This window comes from Girardinichthys multiradiatus, chromosome X, assembly GCF_021462225.1.
Source record: "Girardinichthys multiradiatus isolate DD_20200921_A chromosome X, DD_fGirMul_XY1, whole genome shotgun sequence".
In the NCBI taxonomy this organism is placed as follows: domain Eukaryota; kingdom Metazoa; phylum Chordata; class Actinopteri; order Cyprinodontiformes; family Goodeidae; genus Girardinichthys; species Girardinichthys multiradiatus.
This window is the reverse complement of record NC_061817.1, coordinates 6,163,042-6,187,076: the sequence shown is the minus strand read 5'-3', so window position 1 is coordinate 6,187,076 and position 24,035 is coordinate 6,163,042. Positions and strand designations below refer to the sequence as shown.

The window sequence follows — 24,035 nt, the reverse complement described above, 5'->3', positions numbered from 1 at the left end:
AAGAACATTAAGACTGGTTCTGGATTAAAAAAAGATCAGGAATGCTTAAAATATTGTGGGGTGTCTGTTTGATTTTGATCATATGGATTATGGAAGATCAACACTAAATTTAAACGTGTGCACCCAAAATAACTGAAGTCGTTTGTTGTATGATCATTCGTACCTGCAAAAACATCAGCGTTTCCCTTAATGTTAATGTGATGAACCTGTTTAGAGGAGCTAAATAAGCTGCTCGTGTGATCTTTAAATGTGATTATTTAAAACCAGTCCACTGGACCAGAACAGTCTTCAAATGAGCTGCTTTCTCTCTTCCAGGCATCAGAGAGAATCCGTCTACCGTAAAAGGAAAATAAAACAGAAAAGTAAGTTTGAAATATCCTAATGTTTAATTAACTGTGGTGTAATGATCAGTGACAAAGGGGTACAGCAAAACTTTGAGGGAAAGGAAAAAAGAGCCTGGTACATAAAACACATCGTCCCATTTCAAATCCAAAGTGATCCAGTCCAGAGGAACTGCAGCAGTTCCCTTTTGCTCTAGCCTGTTCGTTGTGTATCAGGGATAAAGGTGGAGAGGTCAGGGGAGGTGGCACAAAAGTACTATGTGCTGTAGTTGTCACTTAGAAGTAAAGGAAACATATGGGAAAATAACTTCTTTCTAGTTTTAACTATATCCCTCTGATCAGTTTACATGAGTGTCCACCATATGTGGAGCTAACGGCTGAGCTTTCCACTTCTCTTACATCCGGGAAGTGGGCAGGTTCTGTTTTTATGGTCGATTTTTTTCTTCCTGTTTTCATAATTGTTAATTTCTCTTCAGAGTGCACTCATACCGCATAGAGTTCATAGATCTTCTTGACGCAATACGCCAGAGCAGCCAGTGCTATCGTGTTATGGAGTCTCTTTCTGTGGATGTCATCCCTGCGTACCAACACCACGGGCGCCGATGAGGTCAATGTATGCAGCGGCAGCCGCGAGAGTTTTTGGCTGTCGTATTCCACCTGGTATTTGCAGCAGGGGTCGAACTGCCACGAGATGCCGTAGAGCGTGGAGCAGGCCACGCTGAGGGCGCCGGCGGGCAGCGCCACGTAGCGCGAGTACTCGACGGGCAGCGAGAGTGGCGTCAGGAGGCATGCGGCGCCCGACAGCACGGCAGTCTTATGCAGGCAGTTTCCCACCGTGATCCAACGGGCCGTCTCGTCGCCTATCCGCGTGGGCTCGATGACAATGTATTTGTACTGGGCCTCCAGTGCCTGCTCCAGCTCATACTCAAACTGGTCCTGCGCATTCTCCCGTTGTAGATCTCGTGTACAATGTAGCAGTCTGACGCAGCCATCACTCCCCTGTGCAGAAACAGATGGAAGGTAACTGTAAGTCAGCAGGAAAACACTCAATATAGAAAAACAACAACAAAACTGATGGCTTGTTATTTGCAGCAATTAAGGTTTTTCTGGCCGGCTTTTAATGCTGAAACTTTAACATGTATATCTCACAAAAAATACCACTTGATCTTTAGTTTGTTTTAAACAACCTCATAGTAAGCTAGTTTATGGTTTCAAACACCTAAATCCCTGAAATTCCTTGATCCTATACCTTAGGACCAGGCATGGGCTGATTCATGGATCAAAGTCTACAAGGTTTTAAAAGTTATGCTTTCAAAGCTGCTAAGCTTTTCTGTCATACCATTTTTAAAGTTTAAAGTCTTTTTAAAGAGATACTAGAGAAAGTAATAAGAGTTTTCTGTGGCTACACTGCCCTTACCCCACCTGTTGCTAAACGTTACCAGTCAGCTGGTTGAAAGACGGGTGCTACACTTTTCCCTGGGGAGGGAAAACTTGGCTGTTTAGCAGCAGGACCAATATCATGTACACATTCTTGTAATCATTCTTATCGTCATCTGTGGTGTTTTCACTGTTGGTTTTCATATAGTGAAGCTTCATCTTGACACAGTTTTTTTTTTTTTTGCCCCGTGCAAAATTTGACGTCGATTATTTTAAATGGCTGTAAATTTCAATTTCTAATGCAAACGCATTAACCTAATATCATTCAGATGTTTAAGCTTTTTCAAATAAAATCATTTGTTTTTTCAAACCTTTTTGGCAAAAACTGCTGAAACATCTGCCTTTAAGATGAAAACAGCTGGCTGGAGCAGTAGCTTGTTTCTTCTGTGATTCTAGAGATCTGGACGGCCTCAGTTGATTGGGTCCCATGTTTATCTGGTCATCAACATGAACACCGCTATGTTAACTCCACTCGCTACCTTCATGTTTAGGGCTGTTTAACTCTGCCTTCTTCTTTTTTAATGTTTGCTTTTAATTCCCTGCAGTTGATAGCTGAAGTAAAATACTTTTGGTTCTGGTTGTGTATGAAAGTACCTCATGAAGACCAACAGATTTGGCTAATTTCATTTTAAGGCATGGTCACAAAAAATATTCTGTTTATTGCTTGTTAATAAATACATAAGGCAATTTACATATTAATAAAGTGTTATTATTAGCTTATTTAAAGTTATTTAAGACTGTCAACAACAGAAAACAAAGGACTTATGCGCCAAAGAGCTCAAGATTTCATTAGGAAATGTCAGTGGTTCTAATTTTCTAAAGTAAATATCAGGGTTTTCCACCTTGAAGGAGATTTTAAAGAATACTTTTTTGTTATATCATATAAAGTGAGAAGAATAAAACACAATTAGCAACAAACACATCCATGCCCATTGGCACTGCATGGGTTGAAAGATGCAGTTTTATGACATGTTTCATTTTTACTGTTTTCTCATCAACCTCAAAATCCAACATGGCTGCCTTGCATAAAAGTGAGTCATCGCTGCAATAAAATTAATCTGCACTTCTGGTGATTTGCATTTCATTCAGTTATTTACCTGCAGTATTAGTGGACCCACAACATGTTGAAACAGTGTTTGAAAGTGGAACACATTGAGAAATATATGGTTATTAGCTTGTACAGCGATTAAGACTTAACCTAATCACTGGAAACATCAATTAGCATGTACTACTTGGAACTGGAATACTGTTAAGTCTAACATCACTTGGTCTTGGCTCTCTGTTGTCCGTTTTAGCTCATACTGGGTCGTCTGGAAATTCAGACGTTTCTGGTGCAGCAAAGATCAATGTCCTTGCACAACTCAATTTTTTGGTTCTAATTAGTCCTACATCACTTATTTTTGTTTGTATTTACCTTGAAAGTAACATTTTGTCAAGTAACTATGCAGCAGCACAAGTACCATCAGTAGTTTCAAAGCTCTAGATGACTTTACATGAAGCAATAACCTGCACAACCTAGAATTGGTTCATTTATCAAACAATGTTTCTGCGGTCACAATACTTGTTTAAACAGTCTGTGTCTCTGTAAATATCTCCAGCAAGTCTGCAGCATCAAGCACTTGCTTAGTGTTACATGCAAAAAACTGTTTCTTATTTGCCAATTAGGGGTTGCAGTTTTGAGGATTCCTATTGATACCATAAAGTAAACATAACCAGAATATAATCTGTTGTAAATTGCTTTCCGTCCCGTTAGGGACATAGCTATGGTTTATGTTTTTTTTTTTTTTTTTTTATGGCATATCCATAACTACATGCAATGTCCAGATTCCATGAAAAATTGGAAGTAATTTAGTGTTTAATTTCCGAATTTAACTATGAGGTTCCTTTTAAAAAAATAATGCAAGCTAAATGTGTTTTTTTATGGCAAAAAGTTCTGTCGCTGTTTTATTAGAATGATTATTTCAAGTCAAATCACTGACACTTATTTCAGCCAATCAAAAGCAAAACTTTTATCCAAGTTAACTCAATATGACAGCAATATGTTAAACATTTGGGAAATTAAGGATTTTGTGGATCACAACTCTTCACAACTTTTAATGTAAATAACAGGACATAAATTGCCTGAGAATTTATTAAACTATTAAAATCCCATAGCTGTCTTAATTTTAGACTTACATACAGCATCTTGGTACCATTCAAGCTGCATGAAATAAGCTAAATATGACATTGTGATATTCCTGCATATTGTGATAAAGACTGCAATTAACCCAGATTTCCCTCACCACCCTCAGTCTCCTCTCCCAGATCTTTAGCATCTCTGTCCCTAAAATCACGATCATGTACCAATATAAAGGACAAGAAGGATTCTCCATCCAACAGGGCAAATATTAACGGCAAGCAGAGTTAGAGCACATGGCATCTGACATGTTGCAGCCTATCAAATACTGTCTGTCCTTTTTGATTACAATACTGCAAACACTGAAACAGCAATGATGATGTGACTTGATCTATTGTTATACAACAAGAAGTTGCCAGAGGTAGGAATAAAAATAGAGACAAACCAATGAATGACAAGGTGTGTCATGTAGATTATATATTTCAAGCATTTAATTCTGCTAATTATGGTGATAAAAAAAAAGAATGTTGGTTATTCACGTTAATAAAATTTATATATTACACGAGGGCTGTTAAAAAGTATTTTAATACAAAAATGTCATAGTATGAATAGTTAGGCTGGGTCTTCATTTTTAATCAACATACATGTTATTGGTTTAATTGAAAAGTTCGTTCATTTTAACATATCTTTGAAAATGTTGGGAACAAACCTAATGTCAATATGTCAAAAACATATCCTCTGTTGCATGTGGATTTTACACCCAGCTCCTCCAGATCCCGCTGAGGAAATGTCAAACACGCACAACAAACGATTAAAACTAATCTAATGACAGCGCGCTACTGATCAAGCGACCATTTTTTTATGATATAAAATCTTTCCAGACGTTTTTACCCGGGGACATAATGTCCGTGAGCGGCGGGTAAATACGCACATCAGCCGCCTGCATGTCTAAAAGTTTGGAGGACTGTCCAGTTAAGTCCAGCCTCGGACGCTCGCAGCTCAGCCAGACTTCGAACCGAGTGTCCTCCGGTACATCATACTAGTTTCCGAACCGACTCGTGTGGAAATGCAACTTTTCTCCAAATTTTCTGCGGTTTTCCTGAAAGAATCCAAACATCACAGGAGCAGCTAGTTTGTTTCCCTGCTAACCACGACAGCTAACGACAGCTAACCAGGGCAAAAAAAAAATACAATTTCTCTCGTTGGCGCTAAACCCTGAACCCCAAATAAAGTGCGTGTTCGAGAACTGGATGTGACGTCGATAGAACTGTATATCATGTGGAAATAAATGGTCTTTAAGGCCAAAATTTGGAGTAACTGACCTCTCCCTGCTTACTGGGACACCGCGCCTCCTTCCCAGCGACGCCATGTTGGAAGATACGACTGTGATTTCGTTTGACGTATGGCCTCGCTCAGCATTTTGGGTGTTGTAGTGTTTAAATATGGGCAACGTGTGGCGATGGCTTCTTTGACGGACTATAGATCACATGATGCAACGAGGTCACGTGTACCTGCTGCACGTATTTTGTGACAAGATTGAGAGGTCAGGAGAGATTTGATTTTATAAACATGTAAAAAAATAACAATTGTAAATCTATTTAATTAAAAACAATTATTTTATTACAATACAACCAACTAATCAAATAAGCATTTTAGATGTTAAATCAAACAAACAGAGGATGACCATCTTAGAATAATATCGTACATACCGCTGTCTTGTATTGGATTGCGGTTTAAGGAGTATGATTCTGGACACTCACTCATATTGTGCTGTATGGATGTGTGTGTGAGGTTTCTGCCCGCCTTCCGTAACCTGACCCTCTGTGGATGTAACAAAGATAAAGGTTCAGGAATGTGAGATCGCTTTTAACCACATGCTGCGCAGCGGACAATGATGTGACAGCTTCAAGTTCCAGCCAGCATGACGCACGCTTCACGTATCAATACACATGGAACCTCCTGAGATATTTAATGCTGCTATATATAGCTATATGTATCTAATTTCAAGTCACTTTGATATTTTGTTCTATTATGTGCTTAAATTCAGTTATAAGTACCTTATTACGTTTTTATACACATTATAGTTGAAACCATAAACAATGTATATATAAAGACCAATACATTTTTTTCTCTCACTTTTCCAGTTTTATGTCAGTTAGGTTTACCAAAACTATTTTTGTTTGCTGAATTTCATAATAGAGAGATACAAAATTGTTTGTAGAAAAAAATTTTTCAAATCAGAAGTTGTCAAAAGATACCCAAAAACCTTTTATCTAAGTCATTAAGTGTAAAAGGCAATCCTACCATACACTGAGGAAATGTGTGTCAACTTCTCACAATACTTTGCTGGAACCGTGGCCCATTTCTCCTGATAAAACAGATGTAACTGAGTCATGTTTGTAGGCTGCCTTGTTCACACACTTTTTCGTGGCATTGTGATGGCCACTCCAAGACACTGACTTTGCTGTCCTTAACCACTATGTAACTAATTTGGTGATATGATTATTGCCCATTTGGGAGACCTATTATATCCATGCTTTAACTTCCTGGCTGATGTCTTGAAATGTTGCTTCACAATTTCCACACAATGTTCTTTCCTTGAGATTACACCTATTTTGAGAAGTGCACCAGTCCTTCTTTTAGCAAAAAGCCCCAATGACATAATGTTGCCACCCCTTAGGATGGTGTTCTTCATTTTAGTTTCATCAGACAACAGAGCATGCCATTGAAAATAAAGGTAATTGTTCCTCCTGTGTGGATATGCAAACTCTAATCTGGTTTTACATGTTGCTTTTGGAGTCATGGCTTCTTAAAACTGGACTTTCACTTTGAATAATGATACTCCCTTACCAGCTCCAGCAGGCATCTCCACAGGGTCTTTTTCGTTTGGTTTATGTTCTTTCCTTAGCATTCAAACCAAAAATGTTTATCTCAGGGCCACAAAACCAGTCTCTGGTGTGATGGATGGAGATTCCTATGCTGTTTATACTCCTTTAAAATTGTTTGAACAAATGAACACGGCACCATTGGCAGTACCAAAATTGTACTCAAGGGTGAACCAAATTTGTGGAGGACCACAAATTCCTTTCCTAACATTTATCTGTTTTTGTATGACGTCACACAAGGAAGCAGTGTGTTTGAGGTGGGCCTCAAACTACATCCACAGGTGTACCTCTGTTGTCTAAATCTAGATTCATACCGTTATGGTTTAGATGTTATGTTACAGAATGATAAAAATGGGACTAAATTGGGAAGCAAAAGGAAAATGATAAAAGATTTAAGTTTTTTTCCCACAAATTATAATCCAAAGGCAATTGGTTGCACTTGATTTTATTTAGGGGTAAAGGGGGTTGAATATACAATGCAAAATACACTTTCAGGTTTTACATGTAAAGAATTAAAAAACCCTGGTATAATTTTCCTCTTACTTCCCTATTATGTGCTTCTTTGCATTGGTCTATCACACAAGCCTCAATAAAACACCCTGAAGTTTGTGGCACAATGTTCAAAGAGTATGATTACCTTTGCAAAGCTCTTAAAGAGTTACGGTGTGGAGAAGCCCCAAAGAAGCGTACCACCCAGACTGTTGCATGCCCAGAGTGAAGCATGGGGGTGGATCTGTGATGGTTTGGGCTGTCATATCATGCATTCCCTTGGCCCATACTTGTGCTAGATGGGTGCGTCACTGCCAAGGACTACTGAACCATTCTTGAGGACCATGTGCATCCAATGGTTCAAACATTGTATCCTGAAGGCGGTAGTAGTGACCTGGCCACTATCCTGCAAGAAGAATGGCTTAAAATCCCTCTGACCACTGTGCAGGACTTGTATATGTCATTCCCAAGACGAATTGATGCTATATTGGCCGCAAAAGGAGGCCCTACACCATACTAATAAATTATTGTGGTCTAAAACCAGCTGTTTCAGTTTCATTGTCCAACCCCTGTAGTAATCTATTAGGACAGTTGAATGACTGATGTAATTCCTCATGCGACCACCTGTTGGCGCCAGAGTACAGCCTCAATATTATGTAAACTCCAAGACCAACTGGTTAAAATGTTCCCAAAACGGCCATAACAAAAAATCCAGATGAATTCAAATGATGCGATTAAGTCTGTCAGATGTTCTAGATAATAGTCTGAAGTGAGCCTCGTTAATATGTTCATAGGAAGAATGTTAATTATTATGAGACTGAACTATCTGATGTCAAGATGGTGATGCATTTCTAAAAGCCATACACAGTTACACGTATATATAGATATATGTCTCCATATCCATAGAGTTACATTACTCAACGTGTTCCTTTCAAATGGTGATTGTTCATCTAAGTAGAGGTGTATAGCTAAATATTTCCCACATAAGACAGACCTTGAAGCAAATACTGTACCTTGCAAAAATATTAATGGAACTTCCTGCCACATCTGGTTAGTAACCTGCTCCAGAGTGGAGTAAATGTGAGAACCTCTAAAAAGTTTTTCATACATGTTTTTAACTTGCCTTTACTTTAATACCCCTAAATAAGCCAGTTACTATCAATAAAAAGACTTAGCTCTTTAGCATGATTTCTGAATCTCTACAATTGGATTTTATTTAGAGGGTATCGGAATAAAGTCGGTTCAATAAAAATAGATGACAGACTTTTATGATTTTTATTAATAATCTATTCTGAAAACAATGCATCATTGTTTTTCAAGCATCAACTACTTTGTCTCGGTCTATCACATAAAAGCCAAATAAAATACACTGACATTTGTGGCTGTAATGTGACAAAATGTGGAAAAGTTCAAAGTGTATGAATACTCTTGCTAGGCACTGCGTAACAGCCAAATCAAATTTCTATGAATTTGAAGCGGTTCTAAATCTATTTCAACAAATCTACACACAGACTTGTGAAGAGTAGATGAGTCATTTATTCAGAACGAGTAGAGAGAAAACAGTATCAAGTATAAAACCATGTAACAAGAACTTGCTCAGAACACATATCAGGCATTGTTTTCTTTTACCAAAACAAGACAATTATTACCAAAAATACCCAAAGAAACTCACATTAAAAACACAACATGATGCCTTGGCCTGTTCATAGCCTTATGCCACATAAACTTATACAAAGGTAAATTAAAGTTATACAAAGGGACTTTTTATTGCAGTTATCAGTAGAAAGTGTGCTGGAGTGTGTTGAGTTAGCCTGAGGTATTTGTCTCCTCAACACCGACGATTGTCTACAGCAAAATCTCTAATTCTCCATATATTTTCATGTGGTGAGAAGAGAAAGCAAATTTTCTTGAATTAAAGTACGGATTAACAGACTTTACGGAATAAAAATGCCCTGAATCTAATACTGCTGTTAGTGATGGTGGTTTGAGCCAAAGTAAATACAGATAGTCCCCACTGGAGTGTTAAATAGCACTGGTATCAGGTGTTCCAACTTGGGATTTATCTTGTATCCCAGTCAGGTTGGATGTGTTCAGGTTCCACCTAACAAATCACTGCACCTTTAATCAATCAATGAATGATTTCAGGACTCAAACAATAAACTGTGTTTTTGTAAAAATGGAGAAAGGGAAATTAAGTCATTAAGAATCATTAATATATTAAGCACCAATCACAGTGGTTCCCAACGCCTCTCCTCAAGGCCCCCTGTCCTTCTCTTTGTTGCCACACACCTGACTTAAATAACTGAGTGGTTACCAGGCTGCAGCAGCACTTGATGGCATGCAAAGAAGGTCATGCAATCATTTGAATCAGGTGTGCTGGAACAGAGACACATTTAAAACATGCAGGACAGGGGGGCCTGGGGACCAGGGTTGGGAACCACTGCACTAATGCGTCAGTTTTGGCGATCACATTAAAGAAATCCTAGCTGCGTTTTAAAAAAATGCCCTTTTCATTAAAGAATTGTCATTAGTAGCACTCAGTCCTACTTAAATATTATACAGAAGAGGAGTAATATTGGAAAATATTAAAAGTAAAAATCTTTTTTAAAAATGTTATGAATGTTACCGGAACAACAGCTTTTCATCCACATACAGGTCCTTCTCAAAAAATTAGCATATTGTGATAAAGTTCATTATTTTCCATAATGTCATGATGAAAATTTAACATTCATATATTTTAGATTCATTGCACACTAACTGAAATATTTCAGGTCTTTTATTGTCTTAATACGGATGATTTGGCATACAGCTCATGAAAACACCCAAAATTCCTATCTCACAATATTAGCATATTTCATCCGACCAATAAAAGAAAAGTGTTTTTTAATACAAAAAACGTCAACCTTCAAATAATCATGTACAGTTATGCACTCAATACTGGTCGGGAATCCTTTGGCAGAAATGACTGCTTCAATGCGGCGTGGCATGGAGGCAATCAGCTGTGGCACTGCTGAGGTCTTATGGAGGCCCAGGATGCTTCGATAGCGGCCTTTAGCTCATCCAGAGTGTTGGGTCTTGAGTCTCTCAACGTTCTCTTCACAATATCCCACAGATTCTCTATGGGGTTCAGGTCAGGAGAGTTGGCAAGCCAATGAGCACAGTGATACCATGTCAGTAACCATTTACCAGTGGTTTTGGCACTTGTGAAGCAGGTACCAGGTCGTGCTGAAAAATGAAATCTCATCTCCATAAAGCTTTTCAGCAGATGGAAGCATGAAGTGCTCCAAAATATTCCTGATAGCTAGCTGCATTGACCCTGCCCTTGATAAAACACAGTGGACCAACACCAGCAGCTGACACGGCACCCCAGACCATCACTGACTGTGGGTACTTGACACTGGACTTCTGGCATTTTGGCATTTCCTTCTCCCAGTCTTCCTCCAGACTCTGGCACCTTGATTTCCGAATGACATGCAAAATTTGCTTTCATCCGAACAAAAAGTACTTTGGACCACTGAGCAACAGTCCAGTGCTGCTTCTCTGTAGCCCAGGTCAGGCGCTTCTGCCGCTGTTTCTGGTTCAAAAGTGGCTTGACCTGGGGAATGCGGCACCTGTAGCCCATTCCTGCACACGCCTGTGCACGTTGGCTCTGGATGTTTCTACTCCAGACTCAGTCCACTGCTTCTGCAGGTCCCCCAAGGTCTGGAATCGGCCCTTCTCCACAATCTTCCTCAGGGTCCGGTCACCTCTTCTCGTTGTGCAGCGTTTTCTGCCACACGTTTTCCTTCCCACAGGACTTCCCACTGAGGTGCCTTGATACAGCACTCTGGGAACAGCCTATTCGTTCAGAAATTTCTTTCTGTGTCTTACCCTCTTGCTTGAGGGTGTCAATAGTGGCCTTCTGGACAGCAGTCAGGTCGGCAGTCTTACCCATGATTGGGGTTTTGAGTGATGAACCAGGCTGGGAGTTTTAAAGGCCTCAGGAATCTTTTGCAGGTGTTTAGAGTTAACTCGTTGATTCAGATGATTAGGTTCATAGCTCGTTAGAGACCCTTTTAATTATATGCCAATTTTGTGAGATAGGAATTTGGGTTTCATGAGCTGTATGCCAAAATCATCCGTATTAAGACAATAAAAGACCTGAATATTTCAGTTAGTGTGCAATGAATCTAAAATATATGAATGTTAAATTTTCATCATTACATTATGGAAAATAATGAACTTATCACAATATGCTAATTTTTTGAGAAGGACCTGTATTAGAAAAAAAAAACATGAAATCAGTCTGAACTTGCAGCTCTTATTGAGTCCCAATGAGGACATAGACATGTAACCAGCGTTTGCTTTAAGTCTGCGGTGGGGAGAACATCCTGGAAGTTCGAGCCACCACTTTCGGGCTGCTTTGTCTCTGCAAGCCTAAACCGTGGGATTTTTCTTCAACAGTCCACGTCCACCTGACGGCCCAGCTCTGGGTTGAGATAATCTGCGTTCACTCAGTGTGCGTTTAACAATACTTGGGAGGTTTGTTGTGTTGCATCCTAAAAACCTCCCACCCAAAACATGTTGCCACAAAGTCGCTGTCTTCGAGTCTTTTTGGAGCCATGTAGGGTCATTGATAGATGTGTTCAAAGTACTTAGGCTGAGGGTTTTCTTTGACGTATTTCTGGATGTACCAGCAGGTCAAAATGAGCTTTCAGGTCCTCCTCCACCAGAAATCCATGGCTGCCTGAAAGTAAACAATGACAGGAACGTTTGAATATATTTCATCACAAACATAAACATGTTGAGTTTGCTAAATGTCCAAAGGACCTAAACTGACACCATTTTGTTGATCAGGTAAGACTACAGGTCCTTCTCAAAATATTAGCATATTGTGATAAAGTTCATTATTTTCCATAATGTCATGATGAAAATTTAACATTCATATATTTTAGATTCATTGCACACTAACTGAAATATTTCAGATCTTTATTGTCTAATACGGATGATTTTGGCATACAGCTCATGAAAACCAAAATTCCTATCTCACAATATTAGCATATTTCATCCGACCAATAAAAGAAAAGTGTTTTTAATACAAAAAACGTCAACCTTCAAATATCATGTACAGTTAGGCACTCAAGTACTTGGTCGGAATCCTTTGGCAGAAAATGACTGCTTCAATGCGGCGTGGCATGGAGGCAATCAGCCTGTGGCACTGCTGAGGTCTTATGGAGGCCCAGGATGCTATCGATAGCGGCCTTTAGCTCATCCAGAGTGTTGGGTCTTGAGTCTCTCACCGTCTCTTCACAATATCCCACAGATTCTCTAGGGGTTCAAGGTCAGGAGAGTTGGCAACCAATTGAGCACAGTGATACCATGGTCAGTAAACATTTACCAGTGGTTTTGCACTGTGAGCAGGTGCCAGGTCGTGCTGAAAAATGAAATCTTCATCTCCATAAAAGCTTTTCAGCAGATGGAAGCCTGAGTGCTCCAAAATCTCCTGATAGCTAGCTGCATTGACCCTGCCCTTGATAAAACACAGTGGACCAACCCAGCAGCTGACACGGCACCCCAGACCATCACTGACTGTGGGTACTTGACACTGGACTTCCTGGCATTTTGGCATTTCCTTCTCACCAGTCTTCCTCCAAACTCTGGCACCTTGATTTCCGAATGACATGCAGAATTTGCTTTCATCCGAAAAAAGTACTTTGGACCACTGAGCAACAGTCCAGTGCTGCTTCTCTGTAGCCCAGGTCAGGCGCTTCTGCCGCTGTTTCTGGTTCAAAAGTGGCTTGACCTGGGGAATGCGGCACCTGTAGCCCATTTTCCTGCCACACGCCTGTGCACGGTGGCTCTGGATGTTTCTACTCCAGACTCAGTCCACTGCTTCCGCAGGTCCCCCAAGGTCTGGAATCGGCCCTTCTCCACAATCTTCCTCAGGGTCCGGTCACCTCTTCTCGTTGTGCAGCGTTTTCTGTCACACTTTTTCCTTCCCACAGACTTCCCACTGAGGTGCCTTGATACAGCACTCTGGAACAGCCTATTCGTTCAGAAATGTCTTTCTGTGTCTTACCCTCTTGCTTGAGGGTGTCATAGTGGCCTTCTGGACAGCAGTCAGGTCGGCAGTCTTACCCATGATTGGGGTTTTGAGTGATGAACCAGGCTGGGAGTTTTAAAGGCCTCAGGAATCTTTTGCAGGTGTTTAGAGTTAACTCGTGATTCAGATGATTAGGTTCATAGCTCGTTTAGAGACCCTTTTAATGATATGCTAATTTGTGAGATAGGAATTTTGGGGTTTTCATGAGCTGTATGCCAAATCATCCGTATTAAGACAATAAAGACCTGAAATATTTCAGTTAGTGTGCAATGAATCCTAAAATATATGAATGTTAAATTTTCATCATGACATTATGGAAAATAATTAACTTTATCACAATATGCTAATATTTTGAGAAGGACCTGTAAACTTGAGCTTGTTGGCAAAAAGCAATTTGGGTAGTCCTTGTATAAAAAAGGCTGAATATGTGGAAAAACACCTCATGCTCAATGCTAAGTATGGTGGATGATCTGTGATGCTGCGTTTCTACTTTGCAAAGCCACAGGGAACCTATTTGGAGGGAAGGGCATCATTTACTCTTTGAAATAACAAGAGATTTCAAATGAGAATCAGGTGTCTTTTCCTAGAAAACTGTAAATGGCTCATCATTGGGTCTTTAAGCAGAATAATAGTCTATAACATTTTGCTAAATCAACCAAAGAATGACCAGACACAAAATCAACCTTTCGTTCCAGTCCCCAGAGCTAAATTCCATAGAAAATCTGTGGATTGAGCTGTCAAGAAGAGGGCATAGCAGATCCCCCTAACTCTGGATGATATAAAGAGATTGTGCAAAGAGGAATGTTCAAATGTCCCTCTCGCTGTACGCTCTCAACTAGGCTTGGGATAGCTGATAGCAATGCAAAAGTGCCCCTCCCCGACCAGTTGCTGCATCATGCTGGGTACTTCAATTATCTGTTGCTCACAGGAAAGACAAATCTGTTCGTCTGGAAATACCTTTGGTTATAAAACACAAAAAAATTGAATGAAAGTAAAAAATAATCTACAATTTTAACCTTTGCCAGGTGTTTGGCAATTCCTCTCCCTCTGTAAGCATCTGGGACCTCTGTGTGTTGTAAATCCACCGTCTTCTTCCCAACATATTCGTACAGGAGGACTGCTCGATCATGGGATCCTGAGAACACACATATTTGTGTGGTGATTGTTTTGAGGACTACGCCCTAGCAAATCAGATTCAGACTAAACTACATGAGTTAACCAGTTTTAAAACTCAACATAAACCCCCAAAGTAAACAGGAATTAATGTTTAAGGCTAGAACACAATGAGACAAAATGTGAGTAATCAGTGCCGGTCCTTGCATAAATGGCCCTCTGGGCGAGCCTCCATCTGCTAGTCAAACGAAGGAACTCGAATGAGATTCTGGGGAAGGATAAAATTTAGTGCAATTCTGCACAAGGAACTCAACCATTATCTTCCTAACGCTCTTCATTTTTCTATAAGTGTTTTTAATTCATGCCTGTGTCCTACATGTGTATTTTTTAAGCCGGTGTCTCAGCGAAATTACATAACGGTGACATAATGACAATAAGACTCTTGAATCTATTCTCAGCATCAAGCAGGGTGGTCCCAGCTCCCCACTGACTGTACATGACTAAAAGCAGACATTTGTTCAGGGCGCAACTGATAAATACGTTATATTTTCATATGGTGCTAGTGCGCCCGCATTGCTAATGCTGCTCCTGGGCAACTGCCCATATGTCCCATATCAATAAATGATACCTGTGCTAACCAGGTATCATTATGGGCTCCTGAAAAATAGTCCTGCTGGTGCTGAACAATGCGAGTGGGATACAGATCATCGTTCACAACAAGGGAAACAATGGATTGAGTAACATCTTTGGAACACACGTCACATAGCTCTACATGCCAAGCAAGTTCGACATGAAACCAAGCAGCACATATAGAGGCTACACATCAACATTCAGAAAAAATGCGGCATTTAAACTAGCAAGCAAAAGCAGTTAGGTTAAAACGTAAAACAATTCTAAAAAAGGAATAAACCAGACATCTCCTACACCTAGGAGAGTTAAAAAGCCTGTAGAGCCTCCGATTTTAAGAAGAAATATGTCCGACCTAAGTTATTGATAGGAGTTATAATTGAAAGAGTTTATTTTATACAAAAGCCAATCGATGCACCAGCTTTTGTGAAGCTCTACTGCCATGGCTCAGACCTCTTTCCCACTGAGCAGAACAAGGCAGCTGTGCATGAAATGGCAGCTGGAGTCCTTCATCAGAGGGGGGCACGACAACAATGTTAGCAGAGCAGGAAGCTAACGTCACAAAGCTAGCACCCTGTTCCAGCCTTCAGCCTACCGTTCAGCCTTATGACAAACTGCCGACGCTTTTTATCGTGTTCCACCTGAATCTGAGAGCTGTTCGCCTCAAACACATTGGCCTGAGCCATTTTCGCAGATCTGTTGGGCTTTCTCTGCAAACCAGATATGGCTACATGAGACGATGAAGATGATGATGATGAACGGTTTGGATGAAAACACTCGGTTCGACCGAATCAGCTGTGAGGTCCAGTGACGATCAGCCAATCAGGTGCGGAGATGTCACAGCGGTGGGACTTCCGAGAATGATACGAACCGTTTGGCTCTGCTCACCACAGTAGTATTGTAATGCATTAGTACTGCTTTTACCTTTCATTTTTAAGCTTAACTGGGAGGTGTGATTAGTATGGATACATAAATGCATTGCAGGTCAAATTATTGATACTAAAAGTGATGAAATAAGATTTTCCCTCAGGCATCATATTTAAAAAATAGACTGTACAACTATGGCTGTCACAATGCACCATCCCTTTGTTTTTAGTGACAGGCCGGGTCCCGGTTTTTCAGCACATCTGAGCGTTTGCATGAGTATCTTTGAGAACTACTGCATCAAACAGCCCATTATGTACAGTGTGTCAAAGAGCACACACATTATTGGGGGTATGGTTGGCTTGTCTGGTCTTTCACTTAATAGGCAACAAAATAAATTAAGAAACTTTATTTCAATTTCTGTACTGTAGTGTTGCTTTTGTCATGTGTTTTCACTTAAATGATGAATAAATTATGTTGTATCTATTGGATCAAAAAGACAAGACGTCTCAACGAAATTACCTATATAAATCAATATTATACAAAGATAAAATAACATAACTTAGGATTTCCCTGATATTTGTTCATTTACATTCTTTAGCCTAAGCCACAGTTTGCCAAAAGAACTAATAAAAACAATAAAAATCCCAGTATTATACATATTCTATGGCACAATGAAAGACAGTCATTTCTTAGATTCTCTATATGACTGAAATGAGGAATAAGGTTGCACACATATTCAAATATAAAAAGGAATGGCCTCTTGTGAGGAAAATGAAAGTTTTAAAATGCCCAAACCAAAACCATCTCTAAATCTTATAAAGTCTGTGCAATGACCTTAAGAGGGCTTGTGGACAAGAGGTGTATTCAAAATCTGATAGACTTGGAGAATTTTGCATGGTAGAGAAGGTTGGTGCATCAAGTTGTCTAAAATCACAGCGTGGTAATCCTATCAAGGTGTTGGGCTAATCCTACAAAACTCTAATGGAGTGTGTCAAGTCTGTGTAGGATTAGGTGTGGGTGAGTCTTTGTGTGGGTTTCTCTGGGAGTCTTTGTGTTCATCTGTCTGTGATTTATTCCACAGTTTCTGCCAGACAGACTAACGTTTTTTCTTAGCACGGTATAAATTGGTAGATAATACTTTGCATTTTTTGGTTCTTTAAAAGCTTTTTATTAATTTTGTAGCTAAAAATGGCATCCAAAAAGCAAAGGTAAGTCAGCAGGCATTAAGATATGATTTATTACATAATGTAAATCAGTCAAATATTGCATCTTTGTATAAAAGATTGTAAGGCGGATATTGTAGAAAAACAAGGTTACACAAATATTGTGAAGGTTCCCATGATATGACATGATTATCTGCAGTCTGTTTCTTTAGCAGGTGGAACAAGGCACTGGTAACCACGAAGACTAACACACCTGTGCAGAAGGACCGAGAAAATGTAAGTTTTAATACATAAAGATCCAGCTGGTGATAAAGGGGTCCCCATAAAAACACTAACTGGTTTTTAAGCAATTATCTATTTAGACTAGGACTGTTGAACTATCCAGAGCAGACATATTAGTCATCCAGCAACCAGGAATATGCTGTATTCATCTATATGAATATTATGTATCTAACACATAAAGCATCCCATTTTTACTTTATACCAGGGATAAAATAGTTCTGTTTTTTTTTTTTTTTTTTAATAAATATCTTAAACAGGATATAAAAGGCTGTGGATATAAAAGTGCTTTTTAATATGAGCACAATTTCTTCTGTTGTATAACGTGAGATCTGCATGTGTTTTGACAGATTTATGCTGCTGTAAATGGCTAAAGATCTGCTTGGTGTATTTACAGTCTGCACAAATTGCTAAGTCAGGCCTCCTCAGCCTTCTTCCCATTGATTTCTCTTGCTTTTGTGCTTCAGCCACAGATTCATTACTTCTGCAGTTGTTGAGGTTGCATCTCCAAACACTGGAGTTGACTGCCTATGTGTGTTGGCACTCAGATGGTCAAGTGTGATTAACTCTAAAGTGTGTGTGTGTGCCTGTTTCTGTCTGTGGCCTCAGTGTGGGTCAGATGGTACTTAAGTAAATTAAGAGCTCTTGTCAGGATTAAAAGCTTCTCCCTGAGGTTTATTGGATTGTATGTGTCAAAAAAACTGAATCTGGGTTGGGGATGAGCATGTGGTGTGGTGTTTGACATTTCAACTGAGGAGACATAAATATATTTGACATAGTTTTTGAGAAAAGTCTTTTCTTTTTTTCTCTGAAAGAAGGTTAGAGCGTGTGTTGGAGGTAAACAGAACTCCAGCAGCGCCCCTAAATCCAGTGGGAAGAGCAGCAAAGGATGTGACTCGACAGCTGGTGGTAAAGTTGTTGGTAACAGAGGCAGATCAGCCACCAGGCTACCAGACCATCATCGCAGCCAGCAAAACCAGCTCTCCGCCTGCAGAGCAGCCGCAGCTTTTCCTCGCTCCAAGCCTCTTCTTTCACCGCCACTCCGTTCATGAGAGGCAGCCGCTCACTCAACCGACTTGATGAAAAATCCGCTGGTAAATACTCTGTTTACCAACTCCTGAGTTCATTTGAACTACCATGAGCATTTGTATGAAGGTCTATTATGCATGCATTATAATAACTTTCAGAAAAAAGAAAATCTATTTGAGATGCTTTGATATTTATCTGAGCGGCTTTCTGGTTCTGCAGAAAATACATACAACACTAACGCAAGTTCACAAGTAAGAAAAGGACAACGTCCAGGGAGGACAACACTGGATTCTAGCAAGCTGTTATCTTCCGTGGAGAGAATAAGGTTAAGGTTTATGCATTGTATTTTGAGGGTTTTCTTTTGGTGTTTTCTCTCTGAAATGCATAATTTTCCCGTGTTGCTGATTTAATTGTTTCTACTATTCTCAACATTGGACAGCAGCTTCACTCAGCTGCAACCACCTTCCTCCTCTGTGGTCTCCACTGCTATATGTCATCCTCAGACCACCAAAGAAAAGAAGCAGGTACATTATATGTCTTCATTTCCATTTCAACTGCAGTTTGAAATTACTTAAATCTTGTGTTTCTCTTAAAATATCAAGTTTCAATGATTGGTTTTCAAACACTTTGGTCTAATTTGTGGGGTTATATTAGAAATGCATGATTATCTGGATTAGGTGTCTGCAACCTGCAGCTCTGGCGTTATATGTGACCCTTTCGTGGCTTTACAGTGACTCTCCCAAATGAATAACTGAACAAGTATTTTATAAAGGTAATAGTAAAATTAAATTTTAGCAGTCCTTTTTCTGAATATCTCCACAACTGTCTCAAACTAATGGTAGCCTACAAAGAATGTTTTTACTTCTTGATAAGTCCTTTTGTGTTTTTAAGCCACTTTTTAATGTGGGAAATCTTTCTTATAAATGTAAGGAACTCAACTAGTTTCAATTTATTCAAGAACGTGCATTTTTCTCCCTCCTCAATAATACATTATAAAATTAACCATAGTTCTTTAAGTTCAAAATAATACTGGAAAATATATAGATATATTCATAGCTTTTTTTCCAGACTCAATGTGGTTTTACAAAGGTAGCACTCAAGAAGAGAGTATTTCACCGCATGGGCATTTCAAAAACTGATAATTTCCTGAAAATAGTGATGCAGAAAACACTGAAGTAACTGCAGGAATATCTAGCAAACACTAGTTGTGTTCTATCTCCTTTAATCTATAGGTGCCTGGTCTAGGAAGTAGGGTTGAAAAAAACAAAAGCGTCTTCTTCCAGATATGAATAAAATCTTCTAAAACCTTTAGTCAGAATGTGTAGTGGTCTAATGAAACCAAACTGGAACTTTTGGGTCATAATTCCAGAAAGTAAGATGGCAAGACAAGAACAGCATACCTACAGTGAAACATGGTGGTGACCGCATCATGCTCTGGGTTACTTTCCCTCTGATGAAACCGGACCTTTGGTCACGGTGGAGGAAACATGAACAGTTCCTAAAATGTTTTGAACCAAAACCTTCAGGTATCTGGCAGACAGTTTAAGACAAAATAAATTTTATCTTTTAGCATCACAGTGATTCCAAGCATACGTCCAAATCCAGAAAGGAATGACCTTATGAAAGGGAAATTAAGGTTGGCCAGAGTTCAGAACTAAATATGACAGAAAATCTGTGCAATGACCTGAAAAGGGATGTTTTCACAATCTAATAGATTTGGAGACCCTTTGCAAGGTAGAGTGGAGAAATATGTTGGATACTGATAGACTCCTACCAAAGAAAACTGATTGCTTCAACTATTTTGAGGGTATGCACCCAATTATTGCCTTTTTTAAAATATTTTTGTTCAAAAGTTAGTTGCTTTTGAGATGACTAGCAGATAAAAATGTTGCATCTTACTGTGTGTGGAAAAGGGTATTGATTGATTCATCATGGTCTAATTTTTATTTTAGACATAAAAAATGTTCCTTTTAACAGGGTTGTATACACATTTAAGAAGCACTGTAGGTCAGTCACTAGAAGATGCTGGAAATAAGTGTCTATTTCTGTTCCCACAGATCAAAGATGGGGTGTACACACTGTGTGCAATGACCGCTGGGTTAAAAGGCAACTGGGTTCAAGCTGTTTTTAAAAATGTGCAGGCCAATCATACACAACGCGACGCAAGGTAGACTTGGTGTTATTCCCATAAGTAACTAATTGCTTTTGTCAATTCTTTCAGTACAGTATTTTCCTTTCATCTCAGAAGTGGAGGCTGTTGTGAATTACGTTATAAAGTACTGTAATCCTAATCTGTGTTGACATTTAACCCTTTGTGTGAAGGAATGTCATTCTTCCTCCCAGCTCCCTTGCAGAAAGTAAAGAAGATGATCTGGAAGACTGTGAAGAGTCACGCGAATGCCAGCAAGAACTGACGTCCACACAGCATCTAGAAGGAGCACAAAGCCTGGCTGATTTAGACTCGTCATCCTCTCGTCCACTTCGTTTCACCCTCTCCTCCACATGTGCCAACACCTGCAAATCTTCCACAGCAGGTGGAGGAGATTGATGAAGCTCAGACTGTGGAAACCACCAAGACTGGTGAGTTATGTCACCGACTCAGACAAAACTGTGATGTTTGACTTAGACAGTAGTGAAGTGTAAGATCCATGCTGGTTGTATTAGTGTAATAAACTGATGATGTGTGGAATATTTATTCTTTAGTATTTAACACAACAAACATTTTTCTTAGTAAATCTATTTCTAAAGGGAATACTGACATGAAATTCACACCAGATGTCGTTAACGACCCGAATAATCCACACATACGAAGGAATTACAGCTTCAAGACTTCTACTGGAAGGAGAAACTAGTGGCATACATTTCTTAGGTGTGGTTTGGACCCATTCTTCAAACTGTCTTCAAATCTTGAGATTCTGGGGTTCTATTCACTCTGATGTTCAATTACTTGCATAGAGTTTCAGCCGGATTGACTAGCAGCTTTATTTTCTTCCCTCTGAAATCAGTTGCGTTTTCATGCCTTTGTATTCGGCACCCTTGTTTTTTTTTTAAATCCACCCTTGTCTCATCTTCAGATCCTCATCAAGAATCTCTGCTAGTACCATATGCTGAAAGACAACCCCACACCATGATGCTCCCACCCCCAAACCTCTCCGTTGGTGTAGTGTTACCGCACTGATGTGCAGAGCCATTCCTCCTCCAAATATGTTGTGTGCATTGACATTTAGAGTGTTCAGTTTTGGTCTCATCTAACCAGACTATAATCTCCTGGTATTTCTTTGTCCAGATGTTGACACGCTCCAACATACCTTTGAACAGAGCATGCAGAGTTGCCATAGTGGCTGAGGTTATTTCTTTGAAACAACTTCACCTAATTTTAGGCCTTTCTGAAGCTCTCTGCAAGTTCTCATAGACTCTAGGACAACTTCTCTGATTAGTTCCTTTTGACTTCTCTATCTTCCCTGGAGCACCAGATGATGGCTGGTTGATGACAAAATGTTTTTAACCTGTGGATTAAAGGCCCATTGGTGCCCACTGGAACATTAAGATATTAAGAAATACGACTATAACTAATACCATATGTATGTTTTGCAACAATAAGGTTGTGAATGTCTTTTCTTCATGTGTGCAATACTTATTCTCTGTGTTGTTCCACTTTATTACACATACAGTGCTGCAAAAAGTATTTGCTCCCTCACAAGGTTCTTCTGCTTTTGTTATTTTGCCACGCTTAAATATTTAAGGTCATCAACACGTTATGGGATTAGACACGTTAAGTCAATGGAAAATGCATTTTTAAATGATGATTTCATTCATTCGGGCTTGGCCCGGCCGGGTCCCGCGAGGAGCAACCCGGCCACCAGGCGCTCTCCGACGAGTCCCGACCCCAGGCCTGGCTCCAGGGTGGGACCCCAGCTCCGCCGTACCGGGCGACGTCACGTGCCTTGATATGGTGTGGGGTTGCCAAGCCCGAACGAGAGACGCGAGGCCATCCCCCAGTGGGCCCACCACCTGCAGGGGGAACCGTGAGGGACCGGTGCAAAGAGGATTGGGTGGCGGACGAAGGTGGAGACCTCAGCGGCCCGATCCCCGGATGCTTAGGCTGGCTCTAGGGACGTGGAATGTCACCTCGCTGGGGGGGAAGGAGCTTGAGCTTGTGCGGGAGGTCGAGAGATATCGACTAGAAATAATCGGGCTCGCCTCCACGCACAGCGTGGGCTCTGGAACCCATCTCCTTGAGAGGGGTTGGACTCTCTTCTACTCTGGAGTGGCCCACGGGGAGAGGTGGCGGGCTGGTGTGGGTTTGCTTGTTGCCCCCCAGCTCAGCCGTCTCGTGTTGGGGTTTACCCCAGTGGATGAGAGGGTTGTATCCCTGCGCCTTCGGGTTGGGGAGAGGTCTCTGACTATCATCAGCCTACGGGCCGAGTGGTAGTGCAGAGTACCCTGCCTTCTTGCGTCCTGTCGGGGGTGCTGGATAGTGCCCCCTCCGGGGACTCCATTATTCCTGCTGGGGACTTCAACGCACACGTTGGGGAACGACAGTGACACCCTGGAGAGGCGTGATCGGAGGAATGGCCTCCCGATCTGAATCCGAGTGGATGTTTTGTTATTGGACTCTGTGCTAGTCACGGATTGTCCATAACGAACACCATGTCAAACATAAGGGTGTCCATCAGTTGCACTTGGCACCAGGACACCCTAGCAGGAGGTCGATGCTCGACTTTGTGTCGTATCATCAGACCTTCGGCCGCATTTTTTGGACACTCGGGTGAAGAGAAGGGCTGAGCTGTCCACTGATCATCCCTGGTGGTGAGTTGGATCCGCTGGAGGAGGAGAAAGCCAGACAGACTTGGCAGGCCCAAGCGCATAGTGAGGGTCTGCTGGGAACGCCTGGCGGAGCCCTCGGCCAGGGATGTATTCAACTCCCACCTCCGGGAGAGCTTCGACCAGATCCCGGGGGATGTTGGAGACATAGAGTCCGAGTGGACCATGTTCTCTGCATCTATTGTCGATGCTGTTGCCCATAGCTGCGGCCGTAAGGTCTGCGGTGCCTGTCGTGGCGGCAATCCCAGAACCCGGTGGTGGACACCGGCAATAAGGGATGCTGTTAAGCTGAAGAAGGAGTCCTATCGGCTGTGGTTGGCTTGTGGGACTCCTGAGGCGGCTGTTGGGTACCGTGAGGCCAAGCGTGCTGCGGCCCGGGCTGTGGCAGAGGCAAAAACTCGGGCCTGGGAGGAGTTCGGTGAGGCCATGGAGAAGGACTACCGGTTGGCCTCGAAGCGATTCTGGCAAACCGTCCGGTGCCTCAGGAGGGGGAAGCAGTGCTTCGCCAACACTGTTTATAGTGGGGGTGGGATGCTGCTGACCTCGACTCAGGACATTATCAGGCGGTGGAAGGAGTACTTCGAGGATCTCCTCAATCCTGCCATCACGTATTCCGTGGTGGAAACAGAGGCTGGGGACTCAGGGTTGGACTCTTTCATCACCCAGGCTGAACTCACCGAGGTGGCAAGGCTTCGGGGGTGGATGAGATCCGCCCTGAGTACCTCAAATCTCTGGATGTTGTTGGGCTGTCATGGTTGACACGCCTCTTCAACATTGCGTGGC

General features: G+C 41.0%; 1 protein-coding gene, 1 long non-coding RNA gene and 1 pseudogene across 2 annotated transcripts in view; 1 reads left to right on the top strand and 2 right to left on the bottom strand.

The window, feature by feature from the left end:
• Positions 1-736: 736 nt before the first annotated feature.
• LOC124863218 (transmembrane protein 11, mitochondrial-like) lies at positions 737-5,691 on the bottom strand. The gene is given in 4 exon segments (XM_047357515.1): positions 737-1,288; positions 1,291-1,340; positions 5,217-5,408; positions 5,604-5,691. Coding segments are annotated over 3 exon segments (561 nt in total). The 5' UTR covers positions 5,264-5,408; positions 5,604-5,691; the 3' UTR covers positions 737-824.
• A 5,813-nt stretch (positions 5,692-11,504) lies between these two features.
• Positions 11,505-15,910, bottom strand: LOC124862219 (annotated as a pseudogene).
• Positions 15,911-20,534: 4,624 nt separating this feature from the next.
• The window catches only part of LOC124862218, a 5,007-nt gene continuing 1,506 nt past the window's right edge, over positions 20,535-24,035 (top strand). The window contains exons 1-2 of the long non-coding RNA XR_007036890.1: positions 20,535-20,595; positions 20,772-21,008. This is a non-coding gene — a long non-coding RNA (uncharacterized LOC124862218). The remainder of the gene's footprint in view (positions 20,596-20,771; positions 21,009-24,035) is intronic.